General features: G+C 45.6%; 1 protein-coding gene across 2 annotated transcripts in view; it reads left to right on the top strand.

The window, feature by feature from the left end:
• Positions 1–25,365, top strand: part of TCF7L1 (transcription factor 7 like 1) — a 288,821-nt gene that overhangs the window by 187,219 nt on the left and 76,237 nt on the right. For both annotated transcript variants that reach the window (XM_033948980.1, XM_033948979.1), the window contains exon 4: positions 2,641–2,724. In XM_033948980.1, the coding sequence (XP_033804871.1) occupies positions 2,641–2,724 (84 nt within the window). The remainder of the gene's footprint in view (positions 1–2,640; positions 2,725–25,365) is intronic.

Below are 25,365 nucleotides of genomic sequence, written 5' to 3'. Positions count from 1 at the left end.
CATACTAATAATTTTGAGAACCACCTCGACCTGCAGGTCGAGGTGGTTCTCAAAATTATTAGTATGTGTAAGCTTGAAACCTTGAAACCTCGGAGCTTTCTCACATTCCCACTGCATTAGGGCATGCCTAATCCTTGTAAAAATACTACCCGGTAGTACTGATTCGATTAGCATGCCATTTATTTGTGATCTTTTGCACTAGGCTGGTATAAGTTGGTGCACCTATTTGTGCCATGCATTGAATTGATAGCATTATGTATGCCATGTATGTTGCTAGGTGGAATGCGCATGCTACCCCAACTAAAGGTACAGTCCATATCTGGTTATGCACTAAGCAAAGAAAAACCAGCAAGGTAAAAAAGATTCCCCCCCCCCCCAAGCAAAACCAACAAAGAAGCAAAGGAGTAGGGGGTCTGACATGTCTTTCAGCCAATGTAAAGTTTAATACATTACATTACATTAGTGACTTCTATTCCGCCAGTACATTGCAGTTCTAAAATCAAGTCTTTTTTTTTTTCCCCCAATGTAAATTTTAATCAGATCAAGACTCGACATGGAGCCATGTTTCGGCGGACACTCGCCTGCATTAGGAGTCACAAATTCTTATATCGTGTAAAAATTGAATGAACCCAATAAAAACAGGAAACCCCCATTTGAAAATCTGTGTTCTTCAAACTTTACATTGGCTGGAAGACATTGTGTCAGTCTCCCCTACTTGTTTGTTATATTATAAGTGACACACGCACCAAACTTTTATAAAATGGCATCCATAAAATTGTCACTCAAAAAAAGGGGACACACTCAAACTATTAGTATTTTATCTCTTTTTTTTTTTTTTTTTTTTACAGTAAGAGAGGCACTATATTACAGAAATATGTACCATCAAATCAGCCTCAAAGGCTCAGCAAGCATAGAGAGCAGAAAAGACTGCCCATATAGATTATGCTTTTCTGGAGCACAGGAATATATACATTGGCTGGTGTTGTCAGAAACAAACTACTAAAAACCTACTTACATGTAGGAAAAAATGAGGTGCTCCAAAAAAACTGGCATCACAATAAGACAAAATTTACCAAAAATAGGTCAAACCCACGGCCAAGAAAGAAATACAGTAGACTCTCTCTTAACCAGAACTCAATCAACCAGAAAAAAAAAAATCAAAGAAATAATATTGCACTTTAAATAAAAATGAAAATAAAATCAATTTCTGGCAGAAATTTAAGTGTAAACTTGGCACGCCACACCTGAGTATACTCACACTTTGCCTACCACATGTCCGGTACTTTTGTCTGGAACAGTTTATGGTGTGGCATAGTATGGGATATAGTATTAGTTAGACCTGTTTTTAATAGTAACTCTCAAGCAACCAAAAACTACATTTATCTGGCATCCATCAGTCCCCTTGGTTAACATAGTCTTCTGTAGTTACCTAAAACTGATGGCAGCCATTCAGGAAGCAGGGCGGGCTCAGGCTGCAACGCGGAAAACTGGCTCTTGCCTGTGCCGATACACGCTGGACCACCAGGCTATAAGGATGTTTTTAAAAGGTAGGACAGGGCGGAGGGGTGTTTTAAAAAGGTATGATGGGGTGGAGGGGTGTTTTTAAAAGGTACGGGGGGATTTAAAAAGGTATTGGGGGGGACAGGGTGCAGAGCCTGGCAAGGAGTGTGGGGTTGGGTGCAGAGCCTGGGTTCAGAATGTTGTATGTGTGGTTTTTTTTTATATCATGTTTATTGAGGTCAACCAGAGTAACAAAGGGCATACACGATGTGTATATAAGAAAAGCCAAATTCGGCGATGAACAGTGCAATACAATTCAAGCAACCGCACCATCAAAGAGCACAGGAATGGTGGGATGACTACAGTATGTGCATTCAAAAAGGCAAAGAACCACAAATGAGCCAAAATAACCAAAATCAAACAAAGAGGGAACTTACTATCCCCCCCTAGAAGACATCCAAAAAGAACTAGTATAATGCTTCTAAATATATAAGGCTACAGAACAGAACAAACTGCTCAGGTTAGGAAAAAAGGGGGAAACACAGAGCTGTTTTTTCTTGATTTCTTCCTCTACGGTAAATCTAGGGTGTGCTTTATGGAGCGAAAAATACAGTATATATTCCTGTGCTCCAGAAAAGCATAGTCTGTATGGGCAATCTTTTCTGCTCTCTATGCTTGTTGAGCCTTTGAGGCTGATTTGTAATATAGCATCTGTTCTATTGCAAGAAAGACAAAAAAAAAAAACCCCAGTGTGTATTTTATTTATAAAATAGTGTCAATCAGGTATGTAAGTGAAGCTATTCTATAAATTTAGTGCTCAAATTGGCACCTTATGTTAAGCACACTGTATAGCATTGCCTTCGGAGTTTGAAAATTGCCTGATCCTTAGTATCTTTGCAGCACCAAGATAGTTGTGATCCGTCAGCTGGTGTCACTGGGTAGGGTGGGGAATGACTGTTCCCAATAGTAGTCACACCAATAAATAAACCTGTATGATATTCACAAGTTTCATTCTATTCTATTCTATTTATTTATTGCTTGCTTGCAGTAGTGGCTTATATTCCTTTCTTCATGCCTAGTTGAAACCATTTATCCTCTTCCTGTTTTAATAATCACTTCTTCCTCCTCTCTCTCTTTCAGTACCTGCAGATGAAGTGGCCCCTGTTAGATGTCCCAACCAGCGCTGGACTCAAAGATGCCAGATCTCCATCGCCTGCACATTTAGTGAGTATTGGTGCTCTCTATATGAAATGTCATCTCTTTCAATGGGAGAGCATTACAGTTAGAAACATAGAAACATAGAAAAGGGCTATAGCCCACCAAGTCTGCCCATTCCAAGTATCCCCTCCCCTGAATTTACTCCCTTAAAGATCCCACGTGAGTATCCCATTTTCTCTTAAAATCCGTCACGCTGCTGGCCGTTATCACCTGGAGTGGGAGTCTGTTCCAATGATCCACTACTCTTTCGGTGAAGAAGTACTTCCTGGAGTCGCCATGAAACTTCCCTCCCCTGATTTTCAGCGGATGCCCTCTGGTGGTCGAGGGTCCCATGAGCCAGTTAGTCTCTATGCTGTTGATATCTTGCTTTCTCCAAACTAGAGAAATATTTTGAGATGTTTGGAGCCCTTAAATCATGAACCAGGCACAGGTTATGGTAAGGTAAAAGAGGAGCAGATCAAAATGAAGTACAGAAGAATCAAAATCGCACTGTTTAGAGATTATAGACAAATGAAAAAATGCAGCATAAATCTGCATCTGGGATTAAAAGGTTTGGCAATTCACAACAATATCCACAATAATTTTTTCACATACATTATATCCCGCTCAAAAAAGTACTTTTGTCCAGAGCTGGTAAGATGCACAATTAAAAAAACAAAAACAGACCCAAACAATATGTCCTTTTTGTTCAGGAAAAGTTAAATGAAATAGAGGAATACTAGTACTACTGGCATAAGAATAGCTAGCAGAACAAACGGGCAGACTAACAAATATAAAAAGTAAAGGTAAGGACTTTACATAGAAACATGGTGTAAGATAAAGACCAAATGGCCCATCCTGTCTGCCCATCTGCAGTAACAGTTTATCTCTTTCTCTCTCTAAGAGATCCCACACTAGACCGACATTTAACACTAGCAGAACACACGAACTTAGTGGTACAAAAATGCTTTTTTACATTGAAATTAAGAACCATAAAAAAATATTTTGATCCTTTATCGTTCAGACTATTGGTGCAGGCATCCTGACATAATTGTATTTATCACGGAGCACTGTGATGCTTCCGAAGGGTCCCTTAAAGTTTCCAAGAGAATAGAAACATAGAAACATAGAAATAGACGGCAGATAAGGGCCCACGGCCCATCTAGTCTGCCCACCTTAATGTCCCTCCCCTACCTTTGCCCTGTGAATAGATCCCATGTGCCGATCCCATTTGGCCTTAAAATCAGGCACGCTGCTGGCCTCAATCACCTGCAGTGGAAGACTATTCCAACGATCAACCACTCTTTCAGTGAAAAAGAATTTCCTGGTGTCACCTCGTAGTTTCCCGCCCCTGATTTTCAACGGATGCCCTCTTGTTGTCGTGGGACCCTTGAAAAAGAAGATATCTTCCTCCGCCTCGATGCGGCCCGTAAGATACTTGAACGTCTCAATCATGTCTCCCCTCTCTCTGCGCTCCTCGAGCGAGTATAGCTGTAATTTGTCAAGCCGTTTTTCGTATGGTAGATCCTTGAGTCCCGAGACCATCCGGGTGGCCATTCTTTGCACCGACTCCAGTCTCAGCACATCCTTGCGATAATGCGGCCTCCAGAATTGCACACAGTATTCCAGGTGGGGCCTCACCATGGATCTATACAATGGCATAATGACTTCCGCCTTACGACTGACGAAACCCCTTCGTATGCAGCCCATGATTTGTCTTGCCTTGGACGAAGCCTGCTCCACTTGATTGGCAGACTTCATGTCCTCACTGACGATTACCCCCAAGTCTCGTTCTGCTACCGTTTTTGCTAGGATCTCGCCATTAAGGGTATAAGACTTGCATGGATTCTGGCTGCCCAGGTGCATAACTTTGCATTTTTTGGCATTGAAGTTGAGTTGCCATGTCCTAGACCATCGCTCCAGTAGGAGTAGGTCGTGCATCATGTTGTCAGGCATTGAATCTTCGTCTGTTGTGCATTTGCCCACTACATTACTCAGTTTGGCGTCATCGGCGAATAATGTTATTTTACCTCGAAGCCCTTCTGCCAAGTCTCTTATAAAGATGTTGAATAGGATTGGGCCCAAGACTGAGCCCTGTGGTACTCCACTAATCACCTCCGTCATTTCGGAGGGGGTGCCGTTCACCACCACCCTTTGGAGCCTACCTCCAAGCCAGCTCCCAACCCATTTCGTCAATGTGTTACCTAATCCTATAGAACTCATCTTGCTCAGTAACCTGCGGTGTGGTACGCTATCGAATGCTTTGCTAAAGTCCAGGTACACGATGTCCAGGGACTCCCCAATATCCAGCTTCCCTGTCACCCAATCAAAGAAGCTGATCAGGTTGGATTGGCAGGATCTCCCCTTAGTAAATCCACGTTGTCGGGGATCCCGTAGATTCTCCTCCTCCAGGATCTTATCTAATTGGTGTTTGATTAGAGTTTCCATTAGTTTGCTCACTATCGATGTTAGACTCACTGGTCTGTAGTTTGCTGTCTCCATCTTTGAGCCTTTCTTGTGCAGTGGAATGACGTTAGCCGTCCTCCAGTCCAACGGGACGCTGCCTGTACTAAGGGAGAGGTTGAAGAGCGCGGACAGTGGCTCCGCCAAGACATCACTCAGCTCCCTAAGCACCCTGGGGTGCAGGTTGTCCGGCCCCATTGCTTTGTTAACCTTGAGCTTTGACAGCTCACCGTAGACACTGCTGGGCGTAAACTCAAAGTTACTAAACGGGTCAACTGAGCCAACCCTTGCCTGTAGCTGAGGGCCGAGCCCTGGTGCTTCTCGGGTGAAGACTGAGCAGAAGTATTCATTTAATAGTTGGGCTTTTTCCGAATCCTTTTCCACATAGTCTCCATCTGGAGTCCTAAGACGTACAATCCCGCCTGAGTTTTTTCTTCTATCACTGATATACCTGAAGAAGGATTTATCTCCCTTCTGGATGTTCTTTGCTAGAGACTCCTCCATGAGGAATTTAGCCTCCCTGACTGCTGTTTTGACGGCTTTTGATTTGGTCAGGTAGTCTGCTCTAGAGTCCTGCTTCCCTGATTGTTTGTAAGAGATGAATGCTTTTTTCTTCTCCTTGATCAGGTCTGAGATCTCCGCAGTAAACCACTGTGGCTTATTGTTCCTTCTCCGTTTACTTACTGATTTTACATAGCGGTTTGTTGCTTCTTGTATGGTTGCCTTCAAAGTCGACCACATGTCTTCCACGTTATCGGTTTCTTCTTGGCTTTGTAGCGCCTGGTGAACGAAGTCTCCCATATCTTTGAAATTTGTGTCCTTGAATTTGAGGACTTTGGTTAGTGTAGTAGATTTAGTGAAACCTTTCCTGATATTGAACCATACCATGTTGTGGTCACTGGAGGCCAATGTGTCGCCCACCGAGACCTCTGTGACACTTTCTCCATTGGTAAGAATGACTGGGCTGTATCCAATGTATGTCTTGGCAGACTTTCTTTCAAGAAACAAATGTTGTTCAGAAAGTGACTGGATGATCTCATGACCAGTGTGGCAGATCATTGGCCAAAATCTCTACCCGACAGCAGACCGTGAGCCTCTAAAGGCCCTGGTCTTATTATCAATGGCTCCATGCACTTTCGACAACAGTACTCAGGTGGAGCCTCCTCTCAGAGATTCTTCCAGAGAGCCAGAGATTCTCAGGTCCCAGGCGGAGCCAAGCCTCCAGTTCTCATTTCGCTACAACCTCTAACAAACCATTCAAAGCAGTTACAAGCTTGAATTCACCCAGCTCCTAACAAGTCCTAACAGAGCTGGCTTGTGGACTCCTCAGTGGGGCAACAAGAGAAAGCAAGCAAGGTCGTATCTACAGTTCACCAGCTGTTAGATATTCAATCCATAGTTTGTGCCGCCCAAAGATTTGGACTTGGGCAGATACTCCATGTACTTCATCGTGCCCAAGAAAGATTCAGATGATTGAAGACCCATGTTGGATCTTACATACTTCAGTGCAGCATTTAAGGTGCCACGCTTTCACATAGAGACAGTTTAATCAGTCATAGCGGCGGTGACACCGGGGGAATTTCTGGCCTTACTGGATTTGACGGAGGCCTACTCACATATTTCTATCTTCCAGAATACATACCGTTCCTGAGATTTCATGTCCTGGAAAACCATTACCAGCTCTCAGCTCTTGTCGAGGTAGTCTCAAACGGACTCCCTCCACCTGTCTGCCGTGGACTTCAGAAGCCCAGGCCAGAATGAGTTGGTGGTTCCATCCACAGTCCTTATCAAGGGTTATGCCCCTCTAAATAGTCTTGTGGGGCTCATTGTAATGGATGCCCAATCTAGGGGCATTGGTCAGCCTCCCAAAGAAGTGGTCCTTCGACAGATTGGAACTTTGTACCATTTGATTGGCATTGCAGAGGGTGGAGAAGAGTTTGGAGGTGCAAGTGGTCCGAGGCTTCTCGGGGGTGTATGTCAGTTGCCAGGAAGGCACCAAGAATGTGCAGCTGTGTCTGGAGGGCCACTTTCTATTCAGGTGAGCAAGGTGCCTAAAACCCATTGACAGTGGCGGCAGGAAAAATTATGCTGCCCTTGAACTTGGGAGCTGCAGTTGATGAAGATTCAGTATCAGGAGTAGAGGAACAAGATACCCTAGACCAGACATGGGCAACTCTGGTTCTCGAGGGCCAGAATCCAATTGGGTTTTCAGGATTTCCCCAATGAATATGCATTGAAAGCAGTGCATACAAATAGATTTCATGAATGTTCATTGGGGAAATCCTGAAAACCCAATTGGATTCTGGCCCTCGAGGACCGGAGTTGCCCATGTCTGTCCTAGACTTATTGGATAGTCTGCCCGAATGGAGTAGGGGTGAGGCCCCATTTGATCAAGTGGCTATGGAATTTGTGGGACTCCTGGAGCGTACCACCCGGAGCAACAAATGTTTTAGTCATTTTGGACTACACCACTCGGTATCCAGAGGCTATTGCTCTGCACAATATGATGGACACTGCAGTGGCAACTGCTTTGTTGGAAGTCTTCACCAGAATGGGAATCCGTATGGAAATGCTTCATGACCTTAGACATAAAGGTGGTCCCTTGGTCTATCAGTAAGTGTGCGCCCTGCTAAAGCTGAAGACTTTGCAAACATCTGTTTACCATCCACAGACAGATGGCCTGGTGGAGCATTTTTTTTTTTTTTTTTTTTATTTATTTATACTTTTACAAATTAACATGTCAATCAGTGCTTGAAGGAAATATAACAATCCAATAAGAAAAACAATTATTAATTATAAAATAATGCCACATAGTAACTATGAGTAAAGTCCACAATCTGAGAGGAGAAGGAATCAATCACTTCCAAGGGTAGTTGGTTTCAAGAAATAAACTAAATTAATACAATACAAATAACAGAGTGCAGTTGGAGTTATTTAACTAATGGCCTGCTGGGTAGATTCCATGGAGGTATCTGGAATTCTTGTGGTTACTTTACCTTCAAGAAAAAACTGCAATTGATCGGGTTCATAAAAAATATATCTATTACTCTGATAAGTAATGCAACATTTACAGGGGAAACGTAATTGAAAAGTTGCCCCTAAACTCAAAACAGACTGACGACAAGCCAAAAACTTCTTACGTCTGGCTTGTGTCCACTTAGATACATCAGGAAATATAGAAATTTTGAATCCATGAAATTCCACCTTTTCAGTCCTATAGAATAGACGAAGAATTGATTCTTTATCTTGAAGAAAGACAAAAGTTACCAATAAAGTAGCTCTAGTCATTAAATCTTCTTGCGATGTCTCCAGCATACCAGTGAGATCCAATTCTCCCGGTATAGCGTTCCCTTTATCTTTATCCTCCTTTGGTAAATTTAAGTAATATATCTTTTGTAATGGTGGCATGTTATTTTCAGGAAATTTCAAAACAGTATTCAAAAAAGAATGAAATAAATCCCTAGGAGATTGAAACTTGGAAACAGGAAAATTTAAAAGTCTCAAATTTAGGTTCCTATTAGCATTTTCCAAATTTTCAATTTTCCTAGCAAGTAAAGCTTTCTCCTTAAGTTGTAAATTAGTAGTAATCTTCCCATCTGCCACAGATTTCTCCAATTTATCCATTCTAAGAGACTGTTGCTGGAGTTTCTCTTCAAAAGTTTTAAATTTAGTATTAGTATTTTGTGTGGAAAGTACAATTTGGGAGCATACCTTATGTAAAGTCTCCATAGCGCTCCATAATGCCTCCATGTCAATCACCGCTGGTTTAATCAGGGGAGCAGGGGTAGCTATTCCGGGGGACTCCACCATAGGATCCATCTCCACCTTCCCCGCTTCCCGCTGACTTTCAGGTCCTCCGGTTTCCAATGCTGACTGTAAGGAAGTCAGCAAGCTGTGGTTTCCATCCGGGGTCAGGGGTGAGACCTGCAGCGCCGCCGGAGACATCAATTCCGGCGCTTCCTGTGCGTCTGAGGGCGTCCCCGACTTCATCCCGGGACGCGGAGGAACTCCGGGCCCAAAGGGGCTAAGCGAAACGTCGCCTTCCAAGACCGAGGTCTGCCCTCCTCGGTCAGCGGATGCGCCCTCTCCAACTGGGACGACATAAGTTGTTATTGCCGTTTGCCGAGTCAGTGAAGTGGAAGAGGAGGCAGGAAGCACACTCCTCTGCTTACCCCTGCGCTTAGGCATAGCAGGTAAATTTCTATAAGAAAGAGTTGAAAAATTGAAAAAATGCCAAACAGAGCAGGAGCCACTTGGTAGCTCGACTCACTCCGACGCCATCTTGATTCGTCTCCCCCTGGTGGAGCATTTTAAAAAGACTCCTAAGCAAATGCTAAGAAAATTTGTGGCAGAAGATGGGAAAAACTGGAATTCTCTCCTTCTGTATGTGCTGTTTGCCAGAGGAAGGCTACTAAAATGGTGTGTGGGCTTCATCATAAAGCCTATGGGGACATAATTAAAGATCTCAATATATATACTTTGGCAGAAAGGCAGGAGAGGGGAGATATGATAGAGAAGTTTAAATACCTATGTGGTGTAAATACACATGAGTCGTGTCTTTCATTTGAAAGGAAGCTCTGGAATAAGGGCATAGGATGAAGTTAAGAGGTAATAGGCTCAGAAGTAATCTAAGGAAGGTTGCCCCAGAAAAAGTACAGTGGATGTTAGAGTTGAACAAGGTATTTCAAGTTTTGAAGGTTATCTGCTCAGAGCTGGTTCTGGTTGGCCCGGATTTCAGTCTTTTGTGGTACACAGATGCTTCAGAGGTTGCTATCCTGGATCAAGAGGGGCATGGGGAAGAGCAATCAGTGGCCTACACTAGCCACAAGCTTGTTCCCTAGGGAGAGGAACTATGCAGTAATCGAGAAGGAAAGCCAGGCTACCAATAGGCCTTGGAAACGTTCCAATATTATTTACTAGGTCAACACTTTCTGCTGCTCACAGATCAGTGGATGTTTCACCACAAGGAATCTAATACACACATCACGAGGTGGTTCCTTCACCTTCAAGCCTTCAATTTTGAGGTATGTCATTGGGTGAGCTGAGAGAATGTTGACTTTTAGTCTCAGGCGGTGGACCCTAACATGGCAGGCGCTCACTAGGCACAGTTGAGCTGATGGAGAGGGTACGAGTATGTGAGGGAGTCTACAGGACACAACCACTTCCCCTACTGAATACTCTCTCAGTGTCAAAGCCACTTTATCATAGGTAGCTTGTCCTTAGGGGGAAGTGACAGAGGAAGGAGGCAGAAATCAGGAAGTATAAGAGACAGCACCAAAATTACATTAATAGAGGCCCAGAGGAAGAAGAAAGAAATGCTTAACTACAATTAACAGACATTCTGCTTGGCTGAGATAAATCAAATCTTTTTCTTGCTGAATATTCTTAGGTCTGGCTAAAAGATTGCTACAAGACTGTGTTTGGGGCATGGCTGTTAAAAACCACGGTCCATGTCATGGGTCCTGTCAGCCACGGCTCATCTCAGGACTTTTGAACCAAAAAATTGTTCCTTTTATGCCTGACCTTGTGAAGTAACAGGGTGTAGGATTTTCCTTTTTGGGTTAATAGACAATTTTCCTTTACCTTCTGTGCTTGTGTTTGGCTCTTTGTATACTGGTCCAGACCCCAACCCTCTCACGCTGTTACAGACACTAATACTAAGACACTGGACTGAGCTGGGATTTTGTATCCTAAAGCATCATTTTTCTTCTATTGTGCTGAGATTTCACCCCAGTTTTCTATCCCAGGCTGGGATCTGTCCCCTCAGGAATTACTTTCTGCAAACAGAGACCTTTTCCCATTCTTTCTTTGTTTATTTTTTAGCCGTGAAAAGGCAGATTCCCTGGCTTCCTGCACATTTCGGCTGTCTTGAAAAGTCATTAAATCCCCCATTTCATATCTCCCACCCACCCCCACCCCCATCACAGGCCATTGGAATCCAACTGGAGTATTTTCAGTCACCCATTTGGAAAACTGCTCTGAGACCAGCTAAAATGTTTCCCAGAAAACCAAGAAAAGCCAGCATATCTTAAATTCTCCCTAAGTGACAAGAGTACAAGCACTGCAGTTCACTTTCTCCTGGTGGATTTGTGAGTGGGTTCACAGCTTTATTTTAGGCAGGGATAGTTGGGAAATTAGGGCAGTTACAGTTAGATGATTTAAAAAAAAAAAAAAGAAACTATTTTAGACATACTTGTTAGTGAGATGCAGGCGATATAGAACAGAGTAGGGAACATGGAAGATGAGGTACAGGCCTTGGTGGATGATAGACTGCATGTTAGAGAAACTCACAGACCTGGAAAATAGGTTGGATGACAGAGAAAAATTCTAGGTGAAACAACCTTAGACTAATAGGTTTGCCAGAATCACTTTCAGATCAGGAGTGGAGTTAGAGGATTTTTGAAAAACTTGCTTCTACATCATTGGATCTTCCAACTGGCACAGATCCAATTCATATTAAGAGAGCATACTAAGTGGGAAAGGGGCATGAAAGAGCAGAACAACTTCTCACCTTTATACTAATAGTAACAGAGTATGTCCCCTTGAGTTGTTGAAGTGCCTCTTGTTCTGTTGAGAGCCATGGAAGGACCACAGTATACCTTTTTTGTGGGCCTTTAGCTGCAGTGGTACAGACCAAGGACTATGGACTACATTCTTCTCGGTGCTTGCCAGTAGAGGTCTGCATGGGAACGGGGATCGCGGGAATCCCCCTCAACGCAGGAGACTCCCATGGGGACCCCTCTCTGGCCCACAGGACTCCCACGGGGACCCCCCTCTAACCAACGGGATGGGGATGGAAGGCTTTGGAAGCAGAATTCGTCCATATAATTATAATATAATGGACACAATAGCCTTAGTAAAAGAGGGGATTTATAAGTTAATTACCTGAACAGAAAACAAAAAAAGGGTTCCACCAAAGAGATTCCACAAGGAAAACAGCAGCGCAAACACAAAAGAAACTGTGGAATTGATGATCCTGTCAGAAGTAATTGCTGCTTTTCATGGGAATGGGTGGGGATGGAGGTAATTCCTTGCGGGACGAGTGGTGACGGAGAGGACCCTGACGGGGACGGGTGGGGACGGAGAGGATCCTGACGGGGACGGGTGGGGACGGAGAGGATCCTGGCGGGGACGGGTGGGGACGGAGAGGATCCTGGCGGGGATGGAGAGGATCCTGACGGGGACGGGTGGGGACGGAGAGGATCCTGGCGGGGACGGGTGGGGACGGAGAGAATCCTGGCGGGGATGGAGAGGATCCTGACGGGGACGGGTGGGGTGGAGAGGATCCTGGCAGGAATGGGTGGGGACAGAGAGGATCCTGACGGGGACGGGTGGGGACGGAGAGGATCCTGGCGGGGATGGGTGGGATTTCTGTCCCCGCGCAACTCTCTACTTGCCAGCAGCTGCTTCAGTTTTGGAGCAGGTTGACAGAACGTGGCCTGCTGCCTGTGTATTGGGCCTGCAGTGACTACTGGACATGGATTTATAGCTTGTTAGTTGTTTTCAATATATGTATGGTGTTTTATATATACTTGCTCCAGCTGTCAGGGATATTTAGCACGCTACTGATCATGCTGCCTTAACACAGAGATGGACTCCCCAGTTCACTATAACTGTATTTGTTTTTCTTGTCCTGTTGGTGATTTTCGTGCAGCTGATTTAGTTTCACTGTTATGGAATGGAGCCCAGCAATGTTGTTTTCTGGGTTCCCTACAGGATATCGATGAAGCTTTGGACCCCCAATCATCATCGTGGGAAACAATATATTATATAACTGATTTTTGTTGTTGTTGAAACAGCTATGTTTTTGTTGTCTGATATACAAATTGCCAGTCACATGATGAATGTGCATGGAGTTTATTTCTGTTATATGATTGACTGGGGAGGCTTGAGTTCCTTACATAGGTGGCACCACTCAACCTCCCAACTCCCTTATCCCCATACCCATTATGATCCTAGATGAAAGGTCTATAAATTGTTATGGCAGGCTTAGGAAATTCACTGCTTATCCCTGAGGGGTAAGATGTAGGGAATCCAATCTGATTTTGGGGATCTTAACGAGGACTTGTGATCAGGATTGGCTAAGGTTGGAAATGGGATACTGGGCTCAATAGACCTTTGGTCTGACCCAGTATGGCAAATCATATATTCTTATTGTCAGTTAGTTTATTTTCCTGCTATCATTTACTATTCTATTCATACTGATGCATTCCAACTGTCAAAAAAAGGGTATGGCCACACACTAAATTTTTTCTCGACTATGTCATGTTTTTGTTACCTTTTATATTTCACTACATTATGTAGAACAGTGGTTTTCAACCCACCACATGGCCAGTTAGCTTTTCAATGTGATGCACATCCTAGTAGACTTGTTCCTGCCCCCTCAGATGTGTTTCTGATCTGTTCTGTCGTTTTATTATTTTCAGTTTTTTTCCCATTGTTTCGAGTTGGAAGCTCAGTGCCCAGAGGTTTCTGCTTGTTAGGACCTCTGCCTGGGAGAAGAAGCAGACTCACATGGCGGAAGTCTGCTAGCAGGATCAGCCCTCAGGGATACCTGTCTAGCTAGCTTGCTATAATATTTTTGGAGCTCGGGGGCCGTCTACTGAGTAGCTGCTTGCATCCTTAATTTATCAGGAGCTTGAGCGCAGGCTGTTGGGCTCTTTCTGGCTTGGCCGGGATTAATAGTGGGCTCACGATGTAGTTCTCCCCATTCTTTTCCAGAGGTTCAGGTTCAGTCTGACTGGCAGCCCAAAGACCAAGTTCATAGTGCGAACCTGTGAGGCAGAGTTCTTCAGTTGTTCCAGCTGCACTTCTGAGCTGAGGCAGGCAGGCACCGCATGGCACAGTTCGTAAGTCTATTTTCCAATGCAATAGGGATGGTATGCTGAACCAAGGGTCTTGCTTCCACTCCCGTGAGTCCATTTCAGAAGATATTGTTCACTGCTTTCAGTGCCTGCTTAGCCAGCCTGATGGATCTGTGGAGCTCAGGAGTTTCCCCTGCTGTTTGCTCACACCTTGACTTGATCACGTGTGCAGTGCAAGCTGTACAGGCACCAATTGCATTTCTTCGGAGTGCACATGATGTCTGCTGCACTTTCCTCCCACTTTTCAGCGTTTGGATCCTGGTCCCGGGGTTGAGGCTCACTCTGGCTGTGGCTTGACTGGCAGCTGAAGAGTCAGAAGAGGCAGCTTTCCTGGTGGCAGAGGTCCTTTCCTTATTCCATCTATCCTGAGAGGAGCTGTGGCAAGCTGCAGCACATTCCCAGCATTTGGTCTGTGAGTAGGGCTATCACAGCCCACAGGGCAGTTTGGGGGGGGGTATGAAATTGTGGATTTTAAGGTTATATTTTGTTGTAGCCTTGTTCCCCCACCCCAAAAATCCTAAAATCGCTGGGTTGTTTTTTTTAGGTCCTCCGGTGGAGTTATAGCTGTTTTTTTCAGTGGGAAATCCTGGCGGTGGCCATCTTGGATTTTTCACAATTTGAATTCCAAGCTCTCAAAACTTCTTCAAATGGCTTCATTTTTTATTCTAACCTCTGGGGATGGAGTCCTCATGCTCCACTGACATGAATTCATGCCAAGTTTTTGCCTGATGGGCACCTGCTTGTACCACCGCACATGCTGGAGAGGTGGGAACCTCAGGGTTAGCCTTTGACCACCTTATTAATGCTGCCAAATGTCTGTTGGGTCAAATAGGGGATGTTTTACCCTCTTGGGGCCCCGTGCTGTGGTACCAGTGCCTAATAAAGGTTCTGATGGTTCCAAAACAAAAAGAAAGCACTCTAACCCTCCTCTTGAAAGGAGTTTTTGGCCCTCATGCCCTTTGCGCCTGACTTTGTGAACTTCCTCTGAATCAGCACAGGGATTAACGTGCTGGCTCAGCCTTCATCGAAGGAGGAATACATATTCCCTCCCTGGCCCATGGGGGAGGAAGAATCCTGAGAAGAGTGGCCAGACATCGGGGACTGGCCTCAATGTCTTTGGTGTGCGCCCCCTACCCCAGTAAATCTGAACTTTTGTGAGACCTTAAGCTATAGCTTATTTAGCCTATAGGTAAATCCAGTACTGCTTGCAGGTCAGGGTGGGAAACACTGTACTAGTGTCTTCATGCAAGTGATAATGTTTCTGTCTACCTCCGCTGCTCATTAATCACCCCATATTTTTCCTATCCCTCCCTTCATTAAAGATAGATTCACTTGTCCAGCTAGAGTTTCTTGACAGCAGGTGGATAGTTAGGGAGTAAACTCCTTGACTGTGTCCAGAGAAGAGTCATTTCTATTGGGTTTAGTACCCCCATTTGTTTTGAAGAGTTGACTCCTACTCTTTCCCCAGAACATGCTCTTGTGATCCTGACCTTTTCTTTCCTCTTATTGGACAGTTAGGTTTTAGTGCTAATTGCAGCATCTCAGGTCTGTTTTTCACTTCTCCCTCTTCTCCTTTCATTTGGTGAGAATGTGGCTGGATGGCTGTAATCAGCAGGTGGGTGTTGGGGACAGCTGAATAGAGAATGAACTGCAGTTCTGCTTCATTGCTAATAGTTCCTCCTTCCCTCCATTCTCTCCACAGTTGTTAGTCATTTGTTACCTTTCTCTATTCCTCTTTCTATGAGAAGGTAATCCAAATTCCATCTCCTGATTCTGCTTTGGAATCTCTAGTCCAGCCCATTCACAAGCTCCATTTAGCACACATAGGGAGATGAGGTCCAAGCAGAGATGGATAAATCACATTTGATGGAGTTTGTTTTTGTTCTGCTCCACTACCCATCCCACCCCATCCCCAGCCCTCCAGAAACAAGGTGTACAAATACGGTATTCTAAGCCTACTTAGGAGTAGAAACATGCAGGAGATAAGGGAGATGGGGAGTTGAAGACAAGCCTGGAGAGGTAGTAATGGCTTTTCATAAGAACATAAGAAAAGCCTTACTGGGTCCTTCAAGCCCAGTAGCCTGTTCTCACAGTGGCCAATCCAGGTCACTAGTACCTGGACAAAACTCAGAGGAGCAACATTCCATGCTACTGATCCAGGGCAAGCAATGGCTTCCCCCATGTCTTTCTCAATAACAGACTATGGACTTTTCCTCCAGGAAAGTGTCCAAACCTTTCTTAAAACCAGTTACGCTATCCGCTATTACCACTGTCCATGCCCACTCAAGAGTATGAGTATTTACTGCGGAGGATCTATCTGTATGCATATATCAGTTTCTTTGTGAAAAAAAGATGTGTATGGATGGGGAATAAAGGAAAGGCAGTGAAGCTGGGTTAGAGTGTGAGTGTGTAGTGCAGTGATTAGAGCTGGGTGAGAGTGGGGAATGTGTAGTGCATCACCCGGAGTTGTGGGTTCAAATTCCACATTGCTCCTTGTGACATTGGGCAAGTCACTTAATCCCCCAGTGCCCCAGGTACATTAGATAGGGTGTGAGCCCACCAGGACAGATAGGGAAAAATGCTTGAGTACCTGAATAATTTGTAATCCGCATAGAATTGTAGGATATATGGAATATAAATAAATAAATTTGAGAAGAGCAATATGATGGCAGGGACCTGAGCCCCATTAGAGGATCATAGAGGATAGCCAGCACATTAGCAGGAATGCTAGGCCTCCACTGCAAGTTGCAGAAGTCTGTCCAAGGCCATGAGAAAAGTTAACTCTGAAAGAGGAGATACAAAAGCAGGGAAAAAAGCAGAGTGTTCTAGGGGAGGGAAAATGGAGAAGAAACCTTCCACCTCTCTGTCCTTAGTCCTCCACAGCCAGACATTGGGTTTTGATGGGGTTTTTTTTGGTTTTTTTTTAATTATTTCACCCTATCTCCCTACCACATATCTTCCCAAATTTCACAACCCACCCTCCCAACCACCTTCTCACAACTCATTCCCACAGCCATGGACCTTGTGCTGTCACTAGATAGAAATAGAAAGATAGAAGCAGGTTGGCAGATAAAGGCCAAATGGTCCATCTAGTCTGCCCATGTGCAGTAACCATTATCTCTTCCTCTCTCCAAGAGATCCCACGTGCCTATCGCACACTGTCTTGGATTCAGACATAGTCTTTCTCCACCACTTCTTCCAGGAGACTGTTCCACGCATCTACCACCCTTTCTGTAAAAAAGTATTTCCTTAGATTATTCCTGAGCCTATCGCCTCTTAACTTCATCCTATGCCCTCTCATTCCAGATCTTCCTTTCAAATGAAAGAGACTCGACTCATGCGCATTTACGCCATGTAGGTATTTAAATGTCTCTATCATATCTCCCCTCTCCTGCCTTTCCTCTAAAGCACTGTCCCGCAAACTTTGTCAAGCTGCGGCACACTAAACGTAGTGACCGTGGCTTGAGGAATCCGGAAGTGTGTGAACGTCACCATGATGACATCATCCACATGCGTTACATCATCACATCGACGTCTGTACATGCGCAAAGGCCCTACAGACAGGCCCTGAACTGCCAGTAGGGGTGCCAGCAGGAAAGAGGGCCATAGAGAAGGAGAGGTGCTGGCGCCGGCTGATTGCCTACAGAATGTGCCTCTCGCCGTGAAAAGTACATCCTGTAGGCAGTCGGCCGGCACCTCTCCTCCTCACCAGTGTGTCACAGCACACCTGAACTCTCAGGAGGCACACTAGTGTGCCGCAGCACACAGTTTGCGATACACTGCTGTAAAGTATACATATTGAGATTTTTAAGTCTGTCCCCATACGTCTTATGATGAAGACCATGCACCATTTTAATAAACTAAAACTTAGTTTCATAGACCGAGTCATCAACCAAGAGGAGCTCAACTCGGTTTACAATAATGTAAAACAAAATATGGTAATACTATAGCACACCTTACTCCTACTTGAAGCTATGTTTATTGTATAGCTATGTTGAGCTTAGAAAATTGACTTTGCCTTGTTGATGCTGTGCTATGCTGTATTTGCTCATTGCTGACGCAGAGTTAAACATGTATGTATAAGTATTGTTTTCTTTTTCTGTATTGTTGCCTATAATTCCAATAAAAAGATTTGGAACAAAAAAAACCACATAATACATAAATTTGACAAGAATAAGTAGACTGAAATAGTTAATTATCCCAGGACAAGCAGGCAGCATATTCTTAACGCATAGGTGACATCACCGACGGAGCCCCGGTACGGACCTTTTTAACTAGAAAGTTCTAGTTGGCCGCACCGCGCATGCGCGAGTGCCTTCCCGCCCGACGGAGGAGAGCGTGGTCCCTAGTTTCTTCGTTTCCGCGGAGCGAAGAAGACGCATGTGTTTTCAACAGCCGTTGAAAAACTAATTTTTGCCTTCCCGCTCGCGTATTTTTTCACTTTATTCCCTTTATTTTTGTTTAAAAAAAAAAACGTTGAGTTTTCCTTGTTTTTTCAGGCCGGCCCCGGCGGGGCCTATTGCCACCATACAGGCCTCCGGGTTTGATTTTGCGAAGGCCGTGTTTCCATTCATGCCCCCTCAACCGGGTTTTAAGAAGTGCCAGTGGTGTGCACGCCCGATCTCCCTCACCGACCCACACAATTGGTGCCTCCAGTGCTTGGGTCCAGAGCATCGGGCTGACACCTGCACCCGCTGTGCTACGCTTAAAAAGCGTACTTTGAAAAATCGGCAGATCCAGCAAAATATTTTGTTTGGTACCGGATCTGCCATGGAACCGGCTGCGACGTCGACGGCACCACAAAAGTCGGCACCGAAGACATCGACACCACCGGACCCTTCCTTGGGGTCGTTGGGCCCAGGTAAGCCGGCTAAGAAGCCTCCCACTTCCCTTGAGCGCCCTCCTGCCACGGTTGCGACACCGGCCCTCCCGGCACCGCACCGGCCCCGTTAACGCTCCGCTCCGATCTCGGTAAGTGCCTCATCATCGGCCTCCTCATCGCCGGAGCGTAGAGCGGCACCTATGGTACCGAAGAAGAAAAAAGCGGTACCGGTGCCTCCCTTGGATGACCGCATCGCGGCCATACTCCAAACACAGTTACAGGAGCAGCAGCAACAACAGCTCCAACAACTGTTGCCGGCGTTGCTGGCACCGCACCTTCCGGTACGGGTCCGGTCCGAGCCTCACACTGTCCCATTGGTGTCGACCCCCTCGGTACCAATTAATACTTCCATGCCGGTGCTCTTGGCAGAAACACCTACAGTACATACCCGTGATGCTGCCGACCCTGTCCGGTCCCAGGAACGACATCGGTCTTCCTCACCCGGTACCACCTCGGTGCGCTCAGGCAAATCTCTTTCAAAGACCCGCCATGCCGAGCCCTCCACACTGATGTCCAAACGTACACATCCCGACGTTAGGGACCCAGATTTGTGGGAAGACTCCCCTCATGGTACCGAGGAGGACACTTCGTCAACCGACACCGTCTCCAAACCAGAGCAATCCTCTTTCTCCAAATTCCTTAGGGAGAGGTCAGCAGCTCTTTCCATTCCCTTAGAGTCCGACTCTAAAAAGTCTCAGGCTTTCCTCGATGCCCTAGACTTTGAGCAACCTCCCAAAGAATTTCTGAAGTTGCCCGTCCATGACATCTTACGTGAAACTTTCTATAAAAACTGGGAAGCTCCCCTCACGGTTCCTGGAGCCCCTCGTAAATTGGATAGCTTGTACCGGGTTATTCCAATCCCAGGGTTTGATAAACCTCAATTGCCCCACGAGTCTCTCCTGGTGGAATCTACTTTGAAAAAATCTCAGGGTTCCAGTGTATATGCCTCCACCCCTCCTGGCAGAGAGGGAAAAACCATGGATAAATTTGGTAAGCGCCTTTTCCAAAATGCCATGTTAGCCAATAGAGCCAACAACTACACCTTCCACTTCTCCTTCTACATGAAGCATCTGGTGCAACAGCTCTCCTCCTTACAGAAATACCTTCCTGAACGTAAGGTCCCTCTTTTCCAGCAACATATTTCCAGCCTCCTCCAACTCAGGAAATTCATGGTTCGCTCCATCTACGACTCATTTGAGCTGACCTCTCGCGCATCTGCCATGGCGGTGGCCATGCGATGTTTGGCATGGCTGAGAGTCTCTGACCTGGACATTAACCACCAGGACCGCCTGGCTAACGCACCTTGTCTGGGTGATGAACTCTTCGGAGAGTCCCTGGATTCAACAACCCAGAAACTCTCAGCACATGAGACCAGGTGGGACACTCTGATTAAACCTAAAAAGAAGACTCCACCTGTTCGCACCTACAGACAGCAGTCTTCCTACCAGCGCAGGTTCTCGGCCAGACCTCTCAACCCGCCTCAACAGCAGCCTCGCCGGCCTCGTCAACAGCATCAATCTCAGGCTCGCTCACAGTCTCACCAACCTGCCAAGCCTCTCCCTCCATCAAAACCATCTCAGCCCTTTTGACTTTTTCCTCCAGGGCATAGCCAGTCTCCCATCATCATTGCCTCTTCCTCAGCCTATCGGAGGTCGCCTCCAAATCTTCCTCAGCCGTTGGGAGGTCATCACATCAGACCAATGGGTCCTCAACATCATTCGCCATGGCTACTCTCTCAACTTCCAGACTCTTCCACCAGACAAGCCTCCAGCAGAGTCTGCTTCTCACTCCTCCCAAACCCCCCTCCTCCTGAGGGAGGTCCAATCCCTCCTTCTTCTCAATGCCATCGAAGAGGTGCCTCCGGACCAAAGGGGTCAGGGATTCTACTCCCGCTACTTCCTGGTTCCCAAGAAGACAGGAGACCTTCGTCCCATCCTCGATCTCAGGGACCTCAACAAGTGTCTGGTCAAGGAGAAGTTCAGAATGCTCTCCCTTGCCACGCTTTACCCTCTTCTCTCTCAACACGACTGGCTATGTTCCCTGGACCTCAAAGAGGCCTACACTCACATCCCAATCAATCCGACTTCATGTCGCTACCTACGGTTTCAGATACAGCACCGTCACTATCAGTACAAAGTGCTACCTTTTGGCCTCGCTTCATCGCCCAGGGTGTTCATCAAGTGCCTTATTGTGGTGGCGGCCTTCCTCAGGTCTCACAACCTCCAGGTGTTCCCCTACTTGGACGATTGGTTGGTGAAAGCACCTACGTCTCCACTTGTGCTACAAGCCACTCATCACACCATCTCTTTCCTCCATTTCCTGGGGTTCGAGATCAACTACCCCAAGTCGCATCTGCTTCCCACACAGCGACTTCAGTTCATTAGAGCAGTTCTCGACACCACACTAATGAGGGCGTTTCTCCCCTCAGACCGTCAACGGACCCTGCTCCACCTCTGTCGTCAGGTGCTCCTTCATCACTCCATTCCTGCCCGACAGATGATGGTCCTCCTGGGCCACATGGCCTCGACGGTCCATGTGCTTCCTCTGGCGCGACTCCACCTCAGGACACCTCAATGGACTCTTGCCAACCAATGGTCACAGACCACGGATCTTCTTTCTCATCCCATCTCTGTGACATCGTCTCTTCAGCAATCTCTTCAATGGTGGTTGAACTCCTCACATCTTTCCAGGGATCTACTCTTTCATCTACCCCCTCACTCCATGATCATAACCACGGATGCCTCCCCCTATGCGTGGGGAGCTCACCTGGGAGATCTCCGCACCCAGGGACTCTGGACCCCTCAGGAGCGTCAACATCACATCAATTTCCTGGAACTCAGAGCCATGTTCTATGCTCTCAAGGCCTTCCAGCACCTCTGCCCTCAGGTTCTTCTCCTGTGCACAGACAATCAAGTCGCCATGTACTACATAAACAAGCAAGGCGGCACCGGATCTCGCCTCCTTTGTCAGGAGGCTCTCAGCATCTGGACCTGGGCCACGGCCCGCAATCTCTTCCTCAAGGCTGTCTATATCCAGGGCGAACAGAACTCCCTGGCCGACAATCTCAGCCGCATCCTTCAACCTCACGAGTGGACTCTGGACCCTTCAACACTCCACTCCATCTTTGCTCGCTGGGGCACTCCGCAGGTGGACCTCTTTGCAGCGCCTCACAACCATCAGCTGCCCCAGTTCTGTTCCAGACTCTTCTCTCCTCATCGTCTGACCCCAGATGCATTTCTGCTCGACTGGACGGATCGGTTCCTCTATGCCTTTCCTCCACTGCCTCTGATGTTGCGGACGTTATCCAAACTCCGCAGGGACAGGGACAGCGATGATTCTCATCGCTCCTCGGTGGCCTCGCCAACACTGGTTCTCCCTCCTGCTTCAGTTCAGCTCCAGGGAGCCCATTCCTCTTCCTGTGTTTCCTACTCTACTTACGCAGCACCGTCAGTCTCTACTGCATCCCAATCTGTCTTCGCTCCACCTGACAGCTTGGTTTCTCTCGGGCTGACCTCTCCAGAGAATCTGTCTCAGCCTGTCCGTCGCATTTTGGATGCCTCCAGGAAACTGGCCACCCTCCAATGTTACATTACATTACATTACATTACATCAGGGATTTCTATTCCGCCATTACCTTGCGGTTCAAGGCGGATTACAAAAGGTTAGTTTAAGGACAGAATTACAATGAATAAAGAATTACAGTGTTACAGAATGACAGAATTATATGAATTGTAGAGGATAGCTAGAGAGGTAATAAGAAGATCTTGAGGGCTTTTAGTGGTCGTGTTGTTATTTCTGTTTTAGGAATTTCTTGAAAAGTGTGGTTTTTATTTCTTTTCTGAACGTCTTATAGTCTGGGGTGGTCATCAGAAGGTTGGAGATTTGGTTATCCAGTCTTGCAGCTTGTGTGGCTAGGAGGCCGTCATGTAGTTTTGTTCTTTTCACTTCTTTGGATGGGGGGGGTATGAATGGGGAGTGCGTTTTTCTGTGTCTGGTGCTGGTTGCTTGGATGAGGCGATTGTTCAGGTATGATGGACTGTCTCCGTGTAGTGTTTTAAATAATATGCAGTAAAATTTAAATTGGATTCTTTCTTGGATTGGGAGCCAGTGTGAGTTGATGTAGGCTTCAGTGATGTGGTCGTGTTTTTTCAATGAATAGACGAGTCTTAAGGCTGTATTTTGGATTGTTTGGAGTTGTCTTATCGTGGTTGCCGGACATGGGAGGAAGAGAATGTTACAGTAGTCCAGTATTCCTAGTACTAGGGATTGTACTATTAGTAGGAATTGTGTGCTTTCAAAGAATTTTCGGACTTGTCTCAGGTTTCTCATGATTGCGAATGATTTTTGAGTTGTTTTGTTTATTTGCGGTTGCATTGTGCAGCATCTGTCTATGGTCATGCCTAGTAGTTTTATGGTTGTTTGGATGGGATATTTGGTTGCGTTTATGTCTAGGATGGTTGTGGTTTGGATCTTGTCGTTTTCTAGGAGGATGAATTTGGTTTTGTCTTGGTTGAGTTTAAGTTTGTGATTTTCCATCCAGTTTGTGACTGCTTCCAGTGTTTGGTGAAGTTCCTCTGTCATGGTAGGTTTGGAATGATCGTATGGGATGAGGATGGTGATGTCATCTGCGTAGCTATAGGATGTTATGCCTAGATTATCCAGATGGGTTCCTAGAGAGGCAGTGTATAGATTGAAGAGGGTGGGGGACAGTGGAGATCCTTGTGGTACGCCGCATGGGTTTGACCAGGACTCTGATTTTTCTTTGTTTGATTTTACACTGTAGGTTCTGAGTTTTAGGAATCCTTTGAACCAGGAGTATACTTTGTCTGAGATGCCTATTGCATCTAGTATCTGTAGAAGGATGTTGTGGTCTACTAGGTCGAATGCTGCTGATAGGTCCAGTTGTATGAGTAGCATTTTTTTCCCTATACTAAGTTGTTGTCTGGCGGTATCCATGAGGGAGCCTAGTAATGTCTCTGTGCTGAAATTTGTTCTGAATCCTGATTGCATGGGGTGTAGTAGGTTGTGGTCCTCTATGTAATTGGTGAGGAGTTTGGCTACTAGGCCTTCTGTAATTTTGACATATAGCGGAATTGAGGCTATAGGTCTATAGTTGGAAGGGAGGTTTTGAGGTGCCTTTGGGTCTTTTTGGATTGGGGTGATGACAATTTCGCTGAGGTTGTCAGGGAATGTGCCCTCTGTGAGCGTGAATTGGATCCATTGTAGAATTATGGTGCGGAACTTTATACTAGAGGTGGTGAGGAGATATGAGGGGCAATGGTTGAGGTCACTGGAGGCATGGCTGTATTTTTTGTATAATTTGTTAAATTCTGGCCATTTTATGTTTGGGAATTGAGACCAAGTTCTGTCTGCTGCGATTGCTTCTTTTCCTGTGGGGTGGATTGTGATTGGGTTTTGGTTGGATGGGTTGAGTATGAGTGTGGCTCTGGTGTTGGTGATTTTATTCTTGAAATGTTCTGCTAAGATGGTGGGTGAAGGTGGAGGTGTGTTGGTGGTGGTAGTGTATGGTTTGGTGTCTGTTAGTTCTTTTAGTATTTGGAAGATTTTTTTGGAATCTTGTGTTTCTGTGCCTATGAGCTTGGTATAGTAACTTTTCCTCTTGTCTTTTAGTAGATTTTTGTATTGTTTGTTGATTTTTTTCCAGTCGGTTTTTGTTTGTTCTTGATTCTTTTTTCTCCATTTTCTTTCTAATCTTCTACACTGTCTTTTGAGTTGGAGTAATTCATTATCAAACCATTGGTCCGATTTCCTTCTGATTCTGGTTTTGGTTTGTAGGGGTGCCAGATTATCAAGTATGTTGGTGGATACATTTTTCCAGTGGGAGATGAAATTTTTTGGGTCGCAGTCTTGGATGGTTTCGTCTACCTTTGACCAGAAGATGGTTGGGTCGATATGTTTGCGTGAGGTATATGTGGTTTTTTTTGTTTGAGGTGTGTGTTTGGTTTTGGTCCAGTTGATGTTGAAGTTAAAGACGTAGTGGTCTGACCATAGGGATGGGGACCATGTTCCGTTAGGAGTTTGGATTTCTTGATTGGTTGGTTGGTGAGTCATGAATGCTGCAATGTCCAGTTGATGACCTTTTTCATGAGTGGTTTGTGGGTTTAGGATCTTGAAGGATAATGCATTGAGGAAGGATAGACAGTTGTTTGCTGGTGTGGAGGTTTGATCTTCTAGGTGTAGGTTTAGGTCTCCTAGTATGAGGTTGTAGTCAGCTGTTAGTGAGTTTTGGTAGATGAAGTTTTCAAATTCGGGCTTCACTGTGGTCCAGTTTCCTGGTGTTATGTAGCAGAGCAGGCAGTTTAGAGAGTTTTTTAGTGTTGTGTTTGTGAGTTGGCACGCTAGGAAATCCAATTGTGGAGTGGATACTTTCTCGAGTATGTTTAGAGTTATGGTGTTCTTGAATATTATTGCTAGACCTCCTCCTCTTTTTTTCTCTCT

Source organism: Geotrypetes seraphini, chromosome 6 (genome assembly GCF_902459505.1).
Source record: "Geotrypetes seraphini chromosome 6, aGeoSer1.1, whole genome shotgun sequence".
Taxonomy (NCBI): Eukaryota; Metazoa; Chordata; class Amphibia; order Gymnophiona; family Dermophiidae; genus Geotrypetes; species Geotrypetes seraphini.
Note: the sequence above shows the minus strand (reverse complement) of the source record. Positions and strands in the feature narration are given on the sequence as shown.